Here is a 13876-nt window from a genome sequence, read left to right as displayed (position 1 = left end):
AGAACCATTTACATAATAAACTTTGATGATTTTTTTTCCAAATTTATTTAGTTTTTTTTAAATAAAAACATTTAGTAATGTTATAAAGTTTTTTTTTGATGTGGTTGTATTTATCTAAAATTATATTGGTTTCGATATTATATTTTATTTTTGACATATATGGATTAATGTAAAACATTAAAACTTATGGTTATGTATTATTTTGAAGAAAAAAGATAAATACAAAAGAAAAACTAGCCAAAAATAAAAGATTTAAAATCAAAATCATAGATTTAAAGAAAATAGAAAATACTATAAAAATATACATTGCTTTGTTTCTCCCTCAATCCTAAATTGGACTCTAAAAAGGTCAAAACTTCATAGACTAGCTGAAGTCTTCTCGATTTACGTTTCTCATACTTCATTTCCCCTCCATATTTTCTAGAATCTGATTAATTATCGAAGTTTCATCGGTACAGTTCGTCTCCAATCCAGTTCACGCGAATCTGGTAAAATTTTCATCATCTTTGATGTTTAAAATGCAATTCTAGAACCCTAACATTAGCTCCACGGTCGAGGGTAGTGTGTTATTAGGGATTTGTAATTATTTAGATAAGTCGATATGTAATTGACGTTACATATCTTCATCTTGTTATTTGTCTTGCGATTTCGATTGGCAATTTTCGGAATATGTGTTTGAAAATATAGTTCTCGCTGTGTTGATCGACTCTCTGCTATTTTTCGTCGAAACAAATTGTATAGTATAATCCAATCAGACTCCGTAGTATTCAACATTAAATTCATCCAACTACATCATGATTTCTACGAATCACTATGAAACAAAGCTGCTGGTGTTAATTATAAAATTTTACATTGTTGAATCATCACCAAAGATTGTTGGCTAACTTGGAATTACAGAATTGGCAGCTGGAGTAAGACGCTATAGATCATATCAGCAAACATGGCGGGAACTGAGAATGGGCCTATTCTGCAATTTGCACCCTTTCAGAGTTCTGTGGATGCCGGTTTTTGGCATGAATTATCTTCGTTGAAACTCAACAAATTAAAAACTGATGAATCTCCAATCCCAATAACGGGTATGTTGCTTCATGTATTGTAATATTAATGTTGATGAAGTTTTTACCATATTTCAATACTTGAAACAAGTCAAGATAGTTATATTGTTTGTATTAACTATTAATGATATCCTTGTAGGTTTTTACACACCTTGCTCCAATTCTCAAGTATCAAGCCATCTAACTCTGCTTACTGAATCCTTGCCAACTGATCCAACTGATGAACAACAAGCCAAAACAAATCATGGGAACAGAAACAAATGCTCTGTGCCTGGCATTCTTTACAACACAAACACATTAGAAGGGTATCACGCTCTGGATAAACAAGCTTTGTTAAAGGCTGAAGCAAAAAAGGTATTTTGTTACTCTATTTAGTAATCCATTTTTCAGTTATACATGAATGTAATGTCAAAATCTTGAATGCCAGATTTGGGATGATATTCGATCTGGAAAAGCAGAGGAGGACAGTTCTGTCCTTTCAAGGTTCCTTCTTATATCATTTGCAGACCTCAAGAAATTTAACTTCTATTACTGGTTTGCTTTTCCTGGTGTCGTTCTTGACCCTCCAGCAACTTTGGTTGATTTGAAGCCAGCATCAAAATGGTTCTCCCCAAAAGAGGTTTGACCATATATACCCATTTCCCTTTGTAAATCAATCTTTTTTGTTTTTATTACTTAAAGATGTAGCATTGTTCTTTCATAACATACAGGCTGAATCTGTGTCTGCATCCTGTAATGAGTGGCGTATGTCAAGTTTAACAGCAGGTAGAGTCATTCAGACTTTTTTTTTTGCCACCCTGACTTGTTCTTAATATCAAAATACTGAAAGACATGATTTTGTAGGTGTTCCATTCTTTTTAGTCTCCATTTCTTCAAATTCGCAAGCTACTATTAGACCTCTAAAGGACTTTGAAGCTTGTCAACATGAAGGCCACAAGGTGAACACAGTCACACATCTATCTTTTTAAAAGACGTAAATGCCCTTTTAGTCCTCTTCTAAAAGGCTATTTGTTAATGGTGACAGATGCTCTTTGGTTTCTATGACCCTAGTCATCTTCCAAACAACCCTGGATGGCCTCTTCGCAACTTTCTTGTCTTCATTTCTGCAAAATGGAACCTGAAAAAGATTCAGTTTTTATGCTATCGTGAGAACCATGGGTTTGCTGATTTGGGTTTATCCCTTGTTGGTGAAGCTCTGATCCAACCTTCACAAGGTAGATCAGCCACAATTGGGTAACAAGTCAACTCTTTTAAAAGTCAAAATCTTGACTCTTATAATCTCCAAATGTTTCTTGTAACATGAAATGTCTTTTTTTACTTTTATTTAAATCAGCATGGCAAGATCAAGATCACGTGCCTAATGCAGTTGGATGGGAACTGAATAAAGGGAAAAGATCCTCTAGATGCATTAACCTATCTACTTCCATGGACCCCACTAGGTATATAGTGTGGTGTAGTCAGTAGTGTGTTTCTTATGTATTGTTTTTTAATTTTAATATATAAACGTGATTAAATTTTTACAGGATGGCTATATCAGCTGCAGATCTGAATCTAAAACTGATGATGTGGCGAGCACTGCCATCTTTGAACTTGACCATGCTGTCTACCACCAAGTGCCTTCTGTTGGGAGCCGGGACCCTTGGATGCCAGGTGGCACGCATGCTTATGGTGAGTCTTTCCATTTCTAAAAATTACAACAAGGGTATAATGGTAATTTACAATTTGTGTGTTTCTGAAGGCATGGGGTGTGCGAAAAATAACATTGGTGGATAGTGGTAAAGTGGCCATGTCAAATCCATTAAGACAATCCCTATACACCTTGGAAGATTGTCTCAATGGTGGTGATTTCAAAGCCTTGGCAGCTGTTAAAAGTCTGAAGCGAATTTTTCCAGCTGTGGTAATTAATTAATTTAATCTTTTCCTTTTATTCCAAAATGTTTGAAATTATAAAATTATTATTTACTTTTGATATTTGTTTGTAGGAAGCAGAAGGGGTAGTGATGGCAATACCTATGCCTGGGCATCCAGTTGCTAGACAAGAAGAGGAAAAAGTGGTTGATGACTGCAAACGTCTTTCTGATTTAATCGAGTCTCATGATGCTGTTTTTTTATTGACTGATACACGCGAAAGTAGATGGCTTCCAACTCTTTTATGTGCCAATGCTAATAAGGTTAGTCTTGTACTTTTCTGCTTCGCTGTTGTACTTACTTTATTAGTAATATAGAGAAATTACCGATATGCCCTTGATAGTTTTAGTTTAATGTTTCAGGTTACAATTACGGGTGCATTGGGGTTTGATAGTTTCTTGGTAATGCGTCATGGTGCGGGCCCACTACTCAGCAGAAATACATCATCAAAAGCTGAGACTGAGAGTGTTGTTGGCTCTTCTTTATCTGCTGGTGTTGAAGAAATGTCACTGGGACAGAAAGATAGCAAGCCGAGACTCGGTTGTTACTTCTGTAATGACGTTGTTGCCCCTGTGGATGTATAACATTTACTTTACTTCTTTCCTTTTTAACTCTTATTTTAATAGATCATAAAACTGAGATTTCGTTTTTTGTAATTTTTAAAATATGCAGTCAACAGCTAACCGCACTTTGGACCAACAATGCACGGTTACACGCCCTGGACTTGCCCCTATCGCATCCGCCCTTGCGGTTGAACTTTTGGTTGGGATTTTGCATCATCCTCATGGGTAAGGGTATTTTCGGAACAAAACCAAATATATTCTTTTTATTTTTTAATTTTTTAAATTTTGGTGCATGTATTTTTGTACAGGATATCAGCGAAAGCTGAATTTGGAAACTCTTTGGATAGTGTAAATAGCGAACAAGCTCTTGGGATATTACCACATCAGATCCGTGGGGCCCTCTCGCAGTTTTCTCAAATGATACTTGTGGGCCATTCCTCAAATAGCTGCACTGCTTGTTGCCCGATTGTAAGTATTCTTTTTCACAATTTTACAATATATAAAAATACAATAAAGAATAATGTTATATAATTTTAATTTTTTTTTTCAGGTGGTTTCAGAGTATAGGAAAAGGGGACTGGAATTTGTTCTAGAAGCTATTAATCATCCTACTTATTTGGAGGATTTAACGGGACTAACGGAGCTCATGATATCAGCAAACTCTTTTGACCTTGACTGGGATAACGAGACTGATAATGATGATGATGATGATTGTGTTGAAATCTGACACTGTTTTTATGGCACGTGATGAAATACGTTGACAATTGTACAAAAACAGGAAATTTAACCAACTTCTGTATGGATGGATTACTTTGTGGAAATTTCAGTTAGACCCTTCTGTTATTGGATAAATACGATTGTGTCTGGGTTCATTTATCCGTGAAAACAACAAAAATGGTCCTTTGACGATATTTGATTTTCATTTATCTTCTTTTGTGAAAATACTTTGCGCCTTGGTTAACGTTAAACTATTTTTTTGTGTTGATATTTGTTATCTATAATAATGTCTGGTTTATTGAGAAATTCAAGTTGTGATAATGTGTGAGGAACACTTTTAGGCATAAAAACTGGTGGTTTACTTTTTGAAAATTATATGAATGTTAATTTTTATATTAAAGTACCAAATAGAGAGTAGACATAGTCATCTATCTAGAAAATGGATCAAATTCCCAAAGTATGAATTGTGCATCATCTAACTTATATTAGATTACAATTTAAATCTCTATTTGACATTCATCTTTATTTCCAACTACATTAAATAGCTATAACACTGAAATCAACAACAATTTCTAATTGTTGAACAGGTTATATGTAAAATTTTATTTAGAAAAAGGCAAAACATCACATAAACAAATACTTAAACATCTTTTCTCTGATCTTAACTATCAATTATTTATGAGTTCTTACCAACATCGTTAAATATGTAAATTAAATTCTCACTATTAAAAAAACAAATTATATAAAAAATAATAATTATTGAAAGTGTTGGTAACACAAATAACCTGAATGAATGTTATGGCCATATTTTCAACCTTTATGTTAAACAACTACATATTTTATAAATGTAATTTGTTTTGAAAAAAAAATGTTTTATAAACGAGTTCCCACAATAAAAGTTTTGAAACAAAGGTGTAAAGGACCGTATGTTTTATATCTTAACCATTTAGTTAAGAAACAATGTCGGAACCATTAAGCATTTAGTGAAACACATACCTCTTAACCTTTAAGAGGCCATATTTTACCTCTGAATGGATCAGAGGTTATACATATGCTGGACCATTCATTTATGTTATTTAGAATTGACAAAATTGTAAAAATGTTCCTTGTGGTATGTATTTTTTTAGGATTTTAGTCTAAACCATGATTTTTTTGGACTGTTATTCCTTTTGGCCTAGTTTGACTATGGTTTTGGTCCCTCGAAAAACTAAAAAGACTAAAATGCCCTTCTTGTATATATTTTTATATTTTTTCTATTTAATATAACGTTTTATTATTAATAAACATTGGGCCCCACCCCTCCCCCCCTCTCTCTCTCTCTCTCCCCGTCTTCTTCCTCAAGAACAAATCTGAAAATCTGGAGTGTGATTTGTTTAAGAAAAAACCAAGAAAATAAGGAACAACTCTTCCTCTTCGTCTTCAAAACAATCAAAACGAGAGGGGGTCGACATTGCAGGGCCACTCCGACGACCTACTTCATCATCTGGTCCAATCATCTGCAACATAGGAAAGAAAAGAGGATTGATCGGGAATCAAACCAATAGCGACTGTCGGTGGCCCTGAGGAGTTCAATCGAGCAATAAGGGTGAAAATCAAGACTTATTGTGGTTGTGTTTGGTCTGTCAGTCAAACGAAAGGAATGGGTCTTCGATTCCCATCTGATCAGAGACGAAAAGGGATCGCAAGCAACATCTTCTTTCTTTCTTCTTTTCCTGATTTGCTATGAAGCACGAAGAAGGAGTCGATTTTTCCGGCGGTTCAAGACTTCAATCGGGGCTGTGGGGGTTGAGAAGGGTAGCAACAGCCGGAGAGGGTGCTTGTGGTGGTGTTTCTCGGCAGAAGGCGGAAGGGAAGGGGATATGGAGGTGGCGGCAGGGGGGAACCAGGAAAACATCACCGATGATTCTAGTTCTTTAACAGGGGAAGGAGATGAACGGGATGACAGTCGTTGAGAAGGTTGTAAAGGGGTATCAGAACAATACAACAACAATTTCGGGCGTGTTTAACAGCGGATGCTGGGGCTGCTACTACCGGCGAAGAATCACCGGTCCTTTCCTTCTTTTTCACTGGTTCTACAATGAGAGTGGGTGTTTTGGGTGATGGATCATCATCAGAGAGAGAGAGATAGAGAGAGAGGTGGACCTAGTTTTATATTTAATAATAATAATAATTTTAAAAAGTGAAAGATAATGAAAATTAAATTCATTAAGGGTATAATAGTTTTTTTAATTTAGACAGGGACCAAAACTACATGTAAACTAGTTCAAAAGGACCACCAATTCAAAAAAATCGTGGTTTGGACTAAAAAAAAACCATTTTTGCAATTTTGTCAATAGAATTTAGGGGTGTTTAACTTAGCTTTTCACAGCCAAAAGTCATTTTTGTAAAAGAAAAAAAACAAAAAGATTTCGACAAACTAATAACTTTTAGAGTTTTAATACAAGAAAAAACAACTTTTTGAAAAATTCAAGAAATTCTGACTTTTTTAACTTTTTGGAAAAGTTTTTTTTTAGGCTAGCCAAACACCCATTAGTATCCGTTGGGGCTTTTATTTCACCTTGATCAGGGTTTCTCTGTTGCGTTAGGGTTTACAGTTCACCGGCGGTAAGAAATGGATCTTTCGAAGAAGAGAAAAATGGAGGAGAACGGCCAATACACCACCGATGTCACAAATGACGTCGCGACTCCGCCGTCATTCTCCTCTATAACTCTCACTCCACAGGATGCGCGCAAGATCCTGGAATCCTTCACTAAGGAACAGCTCCTCGACGTTTTACAAACCGCTGTCGTACGTGACGTTACCGTTCTGGAGGCCGTTCGTTCAGTAGCGGATTCCGATCCTACCAAACGTAAACTTTTCATCCGCGGTATCGGTTGGGAAACAACCACGGATAAGCTTCGATCGACCTTTTCGGATTTTGGGGAACTTGAAGAGGCTATCGTAATAACTGATAAAAATACTGGAAAATCGAAAGGTTATGGATTTGTTACTTTTAAACATATAGACGGCGCGGTTTTGGCTCTGAAAACACCAAGTAAGAAGATCGATGGTAGAATTACGGTTGCGCAGTTAGCGGCGTCTAAGGATTCAGCTAATGTTGATGTGTCTACGAGGAAGGTGTACGTTGGCAATGTCCCGTTTGTGATATCATCGGAAAGATTACTGAGTCATTTTTCATCATATGGGGAGATAGAAGAAGGACCATTAGGGTTCGATAAACAGTCAGGGAAGCAAAAGGGGTTTGCTTTTTTTGTTTATAAAACTGAGGAAGGGGCGAGGAATTCACTTATGGATTCAATCAAGAACATTGATGGGCACCAGGTTATGTGTAAAATGGCTACTGATGGGAAGAAGGGTAAAGTAGGTGGTCCACAAGGGTCTAATGGGAGACCCGTTGATTCCGTTCGATCAATGCCAGGTTCCATGAACTCCGGCTATGGTATGCCAGGTTAGATTTTTTGTGAACTCCTTTAATATCTCTTTTTTATGTTCAAATTAAGCCTTATAAAAGAGCTCATACAATGGCGGATTCCAGGTGGGATAACATCGTATGGTGGGTACTCCAGTGGACCTCCATTGCTTCATCAAAATCCGCAACTGAATTCTTCAATGCCTTCGTCAGTGAGCAGTGGTCCAGGTTATGGGAGTCAAGGGCCACCCTCATATGGCGGTGGTGGTGGGTATGCTGGTGGTGGCTCACATTATGGTGGTGATACAGCCCTGGATCATCCTGGGCTTAACAATTATCCATCTTCTATGAACAGATTTCCCCCATCTCAGGGTGGATACAGTGATGGTGGAAGCTATGGTTCTTCAGCTTACTCAACACAACCTTACCTTCCACCTAGTGGTCCAAGAGTCCCTCATGGTGGGACGTACCAGAGTGGCCCACCATATTATTGAGGTAGTGTTATGCTCTCAAATATTTCATACCTTCTATGTGAGGCTAAGAATGATAGTTTATATAAGTTGAAGTATTACACTATTACTTGTTGAGATCTTAATCTGCTGTTGGTGTTAGAATAATAGAATTTGGTGTTAAATGTGTATACATGAACATGATTCAGGTTTGTGAGAGGTTGCTTGGTTGTTGGAGGCAAATGCTTGATTTCATGAATGATTGCTGACAATGGTTGCTGCTTCATTCACTCTATATAATATGCCTATATATGACTTCCTGCTTTTATGATATCATAATATGTCTCTTAATCTTCTTATGTTTACAATGGTTTTGTAACTTATTCTGATGAGACATGTTTTGTTGTAGCATATTACATTGATTGTAATAAGTTTTGACCATGTGGTTGCTACCTTTTAGATGTTTTTTTATGTGCAATATCTCTTCTTTCTTGGTTTTATCTGAGAAAATGACACACTAGGGGAAATGGAAGGAATTTTAACTGATTTTGTGTACTAAGTTGTTATTTTTTCATTTTGTATAATAATAGCTTGCAGTTATATTTATAAAACTTCTGGAATTGTACTAATATAAAATTTTACTGTGTATGATGATTTTAATTTTCGTGAATTGTGATTCCATCTACCAATTGTGTTTATTTTTGGTGTTTTTTGAACGAAGTAATATGTTTTATTATTCATCATATATGCTTTTTGAGAAGAAAAGTTTAGCATACTTTTATGTGCTTGAAATCCATATACATGAAGGATCTTGTGTTGTGTTCTTACATGATGATAAAACAGGTTTAGGTTATACTCCATTTGACAAAAATTGCAATCTTTTGTATCACCCAAAAAAGTTGGGGCATGGATTTGCTCTTGATCTCTAGTGAGTGCAAAAGACGGAAATGCCCTTTGCTTCTTCATCATTGAAAATAGCCCTAAAAAGCTTGTCTGGTTTGGTCCCTTCCTGTAACAAACGCTGCACAAAAGATTAGATAGAGAACTTTGAGGTATCATGGATCAAGAATATCTGGTATTATTTATTTATTTATTTATGTTTTTACTTTCTGGTGATTTGTTATCTTATTTTGATTATCTAAAGGTGCATTTACTTTGATATGAACAGATTTCTGCTCTATGTCGGAATCGGAATCGGAATTGAAAGTGGAAATGGGGAATTGAAGTTTTGGAATTTTGTTTTGGTATTCACCAAACCAAAGTTACCATTGGTTGCTCAAAGTAGTAATTGGAAAAAAAAAAGGAACAAAAAGTTTAAAGCTTATGGTCGAATATCATTTGTAGATTTTTGTTTAATGTAAGTTGTACATATAGTTTTGATATCATTGCATACGGGTTAGAATCGAATAATGAAATAATATGAGAGAGGAAAAACATGTGCAATTGTCGATACAAATATTTTATCTTGACACAAACACGTGAAACATGTATCTCCGTGGTGTTTGAAAGTTTTTGACTAAGATGTAAATAAATTAATCAAAAAAGTGCTTAGACTATATTCTTATTTCACATTGAAATTGTGCCAAATGGTAGATGTATAAACCTATTTGTGTACGTCCTACATATCAGTATTTCAACTATAGAATGAATGTATTCGATATATCAACACTAGTTGAAGAAATTGACGTTTGTTAAAATAAAATTAAACATTCGACATGAGCATTTTATAAATTTCCAAATATTATTGCCTTATGATATGCAACATTCGACATGACTAATTTACACATGTATGGTTCAATCATATGTTGCATCAACAATTAACTCGATAATTGTAATTTGAGATTTCATTCGGTAACAGCGGTTGTTTCAAATTGCATATAGCAACTAAGTACTAACAATAATAAATGCAAATCAATTGTTATTGTGGATAAAAAATATTTAATATTAAACTGAATGGAATGGTGTCATGGTTGTGGATAAAAAATCAAGTATTGTAATTTTTACTACAAAATATTCTTTTCACAAATATAGTTAATTCAACAAAATGGACTTTTTATGAGGTGATACAATATTGTTTCAATGTATTACCAATTTATGTAGTAAAGTCATCTCTAACCAACTTATGCGTACATAAATTCTTGACATTCTAATAACAACTTGAAATACACACCAAATAATAAAATAAAAAATCTATTAGTTGGAAATAATATTCTCATGGAAATAATATTCTCATGGAAGAAGGGTAAGGGTAAGGCAATGGGAGGTGAACAAAAGTCCATTCAATTCACAATTCCAATTCCAAATTAATGGAACACTTGGAGTAGACAGTTATTGAAGTGGGTAAACATGGTGGAAAGTTTGTTGAAATTGGGCAACCCTCCTCTTTCTAAGCCCCTACTGCCACTTCCATTTCAATTTTCTCTGTCATCTTCAAGATCTCTCCCCATGTCGTCCCTTAATTCCGTCAACGTTCACCGTTCCCCCACTGCTTCCTCTTTCCATCCTTCCATTCTTGTTTTCTCAGGTACAAATCTCTCCTGTCCTTCCGATTTTATTTCTTCTTCAACAATTTCGTAATGTACCTTGCGAATTTGATCGAAAAGTGTATTTTAACAACCTGTAAGCAATTTGTTTTTGTGATTCTAATGTTTAGGGCTTTTAGAACTAAAAAAATACGAAATTAGGGAAATTTTGATATCTAGCGGGTGTTTTGATGCGATTCTAGAGTGATTGTAAATTTTAAAGCGGCTTGTCGATTTTAAATATTCTGGTTCTTCTTACAGGGGGGACGGCTTTTAATGGCGTCGTTGAAGAGCTTAAGAAGCTGACAACTCGTGTTGCTCATGTTCTTCCCGTTTCTGATGATGGTGGAAGTACAGCTGAGATTGTTCGTGTTCTAGGTAGGTTTTACAATCATCCTTTTCTCAATTGATCACCCATCAACACATTTCTTCTTCCATGAAATCAACACACATATTTACTTTGTTCTAGATATTCAATTCCTAACATTTAGGTGATTTGATTGCAAATTCATGGTGCCATTTTTCAGGTGGTCCAGCAGTTGGAGACATACGATCAAGATGCTTGAGATTATCCGATCAAAGTACTTCAGAGGCTCTTGCAGTGAGGAACTTACTTGGTTACAGGTTGCCTCTTGATGCACAAGAAGCCAAATTAGAATGGTAACTTCCTTAAATTTCACTTAAGCAGCTCCTTCCTCAATTTCAGCTCTTGATGAAAAGGGCATTTTTGTCTTTTTTGAACAGGTACAGTATTGTAGAAGGAGAACATTCTTTATGGAAAGATGTTTCAAAGGCCTACAGAGAAACCATTCGTGCCTTTCTGGCTTATTTTCAGAACCAGGTTCCTGTCTTCATTAATGTGTTGTATTTATCATTGTTCATTCACACATCTTTGAAATGAGTTTTTAGTAATATTCTTCTTTTCTTACAGATCCTTCGAAGAACAAATGAGTCATTCTGTTTTAGCAATGGAAGGTATGTGAAAATCTTTTATCTTTTTCATTCCAATGGATTGAATGAATGGAATGAACGATTCCATTCCATCATACAAGAAACTAACTGGAATCAGTTTTTCCAGCATTGGTAACTTTTTCTTTGCAGGAGCACGTATATTCTTTCAGTCTTTGGATGCTGCAATTTTTTTGTTTTCACGTGTTTCCCAGATTCCCACAGAAAGTCTTGTTCTTCCAGTTATATCCACTAATGATCGCCTTACTTTAGGCTGTGAATTATGGGTAGGATAAAAAACATTTTCTTTTTTCTTTTTAAAAAAAAGTTAACTTGTTTTATTAGTTTAAGAGAATGTCAAATTACTAATCTTTTTACATGCTGTTTTTGTTATGAAGTTTAGGATGGAATGATAATACGTGGTCAGAATGAGATATCTCATCCCACTAATGGATCATTGCAACTTATAGATAAGGTAAAATCTGCATTTTTTCTAAAAAATCATAACTTTCTACTTTCAATTATCTCATATGGCTTTTCTTTCTGGGATTTCTCATTAAGTTTACCTTTTTTTTTTAACTGTTTGAATCTTTCATACAGGAAAATTCTTCCACACTACCTTCAAGAATAAAGAGGGTTTTCTACATGTCAAGTGAAGGAAGCAATTTATTGCATGAGGTGATTTATCTTGTTTATTTTAAAGGGTTAAATACATAAATTGGTAAAAAAATTATTGCAAAATTGTTGAGGAGTTTATTTGTGGTGGTGATTATGCAGGTGTTTCCCACTGTAAATCCATCTGTTCTTGAACAGTTGAGAAATGTGGATTGCATTATTTATGGTATGGGATCCCTCTTTACTTCCATCTGCCCTTCTTTGGTAAGTCCAAAACCCTAATTAAACTCTAATTATTTAACAAAAATTTCATGGTTGTAATCTTTATATAAAATGTTAGGGTTCTTGATTTTCATAGTTGTAATCTTTGGGTAAAAAAAAATGTTTGTTTAATAACATGGATTGTAACTGAATCTCTTCTTGAATAATTACTACCCATTTAACAATTAACACATTTTATTTTTTATTTCTTGACTAATGACTTATTAAGTGCTTATAATAATTTATCATCATTCTTGTTTTTATGATTTAGGTTTTACTAGGAGTTGGAGAGGTTATAGCTTCAAGATCATGTGCAAAAGTAAGGCCTTGTTTTATTTATTTATTATTAAATAAAAGTTGTCCAAATAACCGATGTTTGAAAATCATACTGAGAAAATAATGGCAAACTTGGGAAAATGGAAGGGCAAATCTGTAAAAAGTTAGTACATAATGGGACTTTCTTTGATAAGTCGTTCTTTCTGAATTAAGTAAAAAATGTTTGATGTTGTCCTTCAAATTGCTAAATTAAAATATATTTCTGAAATGAAAATTGAAATTAAAATATGTTTTTGAATTATATAAATAAATTATCAGGTACTTGTGATGAATGGTAGTTGTGATCGAGAAACTAGTGGATTTGGAGCCTCTTGCTTTGTTACTGCTATTACAGATGCTCTTAATAGAACTTATGGACATCTTAATAATCGTCTTAAAAACAATGTAAGTCATCAATAAAAATCAAAACATTTTCATTTATTTATTTACTAATTGTGTGTTTTTTTAGCAGCCTAGTGAATATATCAACACCATTTTTGTGCCAAAAGATGGTGAAATTCCTGTAGATATGAAATCCTTGGCTACACTAGGAATTGTACACGTGGTATGTATTTTTATATTTGTTTATATCTGTGTGAGTTGCATAAATTGGTAAAACTTTTTATATAAATTATGAACATTGTTTGTTGTTGCAGGTGAGTGTTGAATCAATGAAAGATCCAAAGGTGGGCGTAGTTTATGAACCAACATCTTTGATACAAGCACTTTCCAATTTATTAAAACAAAAATGATCACAATCAACAATGCAATAACAATTTTATTTGAAAAAAATCGTGATCCATTTATTCTGTAGATTATAAAGTAGAAAACTAGCACAAGTGTACACACTCATCTTATATCATTTTTGTTTACAAGGGATTAGCTTTGTATATTGTTGTATTTCAAGCATATAGAGAGCTAGTGTTGTATATTGTTGTGATTCACTTGTTGAGCTTAATAGGTTAAGCACTTAATCTGGATATCTATGGATGGTTGTTGCTTTTTTGACTTGATCTAGACACAATGACTTTGGGGTTGTTTCATATGCCTCTTATTGAGTCTAAATAGAGGTCATGTCTAACTATGATAAGATGCTTGATTTTGACTCAATCA

At 34.4% G+C, this 13876-nt stretch overlaps 3 protein-coding genes across 6 annotated transcripts; all 3 read left to right on the top strand.

The window, feature by feature from the left end:
* Positions 1–328: 328 nt before the first annotated feature.
* LOC111892040 (ubiquitin-like modifier-activating enzyme atg7) lies at positions 329–4378 on the top strand. The gene is made up of 15 exons (XM_023888101.3): positions 329–488; positions 898–1076; positions 1195–1409; positions 1483–1674; positions 1766–1820; positions 1899–1993; positions 2080–2269; positions 2389–2494; positions 2579–2723; positions 2794–2952; positions 3038–3226; positions 3326–3541; positions 3636–3751; positions 3835–3994; positions 4077–4378. Exons 2-15 carry the CDS (start codon positions 941–943, stop codon positions 4251–4253), a joined length of 2151 nt encoding a protein of 716 aa, XP_023743869.1. The 5' UTR covers positions 329–488; positions 898–940; the 3' UTR covers positions 4254–4378.
* Positions 4379–6792: 2414 nt separating this feature from the next.
* Positions 6793–9725, top strand: LOC111892053 (UBP1-associated protein 2C). Of its 3 annotated transcripts, none has more exons than XR_002850420.3 (4): positions 6793–7692; positions 7780–8148; positions 8946–9154; positions 9271–9725. XR_002850420.3 is itself a non-coding variant. In XM_023888115.3 (3 exons), the coding sequence occupies exons 1-2, from the start codon at positions 6855–6857 to the stop codon at positions 8145–8147; spliced, it is 1206 nt and encodes a 401-aa protein (XP_023743883.1). In that variant the 5' UTR covers positions 6793–6854; the 3' UTR covers position 8148; positions 8312–8567. The 3 variants fall into 3 exon arrangements, 1 of the variants encoding a protein (XP_023743883.1); XR_002850419.3 differs by having other exon boundaries at positions 8946–9177; XM_023888115.3 differs by lacking the exons at positions 8946–9154; positions 9271–9725 and adding an exon at positions 8312–8567.
* A 605-nt stretch (positions 9726–10330) lies between these two features.
* Positions 10331–13771, top strand: LOC111892064 (uncharacterized protein YNL011C). 2 transcript variants are annotated; one of them, XM_042896239.2, is made up of 13 exons: positions 10331–10626; positions 10886–11002; positions 11152–11284; positions 11369–11465; positions 11556–11599; positions 11703–11859; positions 11976–12047; positions 12173–12250; positions 12350–12451; positions 12720–12767; positions 13043–13168; positions 13233–13328; positions 13420–13771. In XM_042896239.2, the coding sequence occupies exons 1-13, from the start codon at positions 10449–10451 to the stop codon at positions 13513–13515; spliced, it is 1344 nt and encodes a 447-aa protein (XP_042752173.1). In that variant the 5' UTR covers positions 10331–10448; the 3' UTR covers positions 13516–13771. The 2 variants fall into 2 exon arrangements, with proteins under 2 accessions (XP_042752173.1, XP_023743896.1); XM_023888128.3 differs by having other exon boundaries at positions 10332–10626; positions 13236–13328.
* The last annotated feature ends 105 nt before the right edge of the window (positions 13772–13876 follow it).

Source organism: Lactuca sativa, chromosome 7 (genome assembly GCF_002870075.4).
Source record: "Lactuca sativa cultivar Salinas chromosome 7, Lsat_Salinas_v11, whole genome shotgun sequence".
Taxonomy (NCBI): Eukaryota; Viridiplantae; Streptophyta; class Magnoliopsida; order Asterales; family Asteraceae; genus Lactuca; species Lactuca sativa.
Note: the sequence above shows the minus strand (reverse complement) of the source record. Positions and strands in the feature narration are given on the sequence as shown.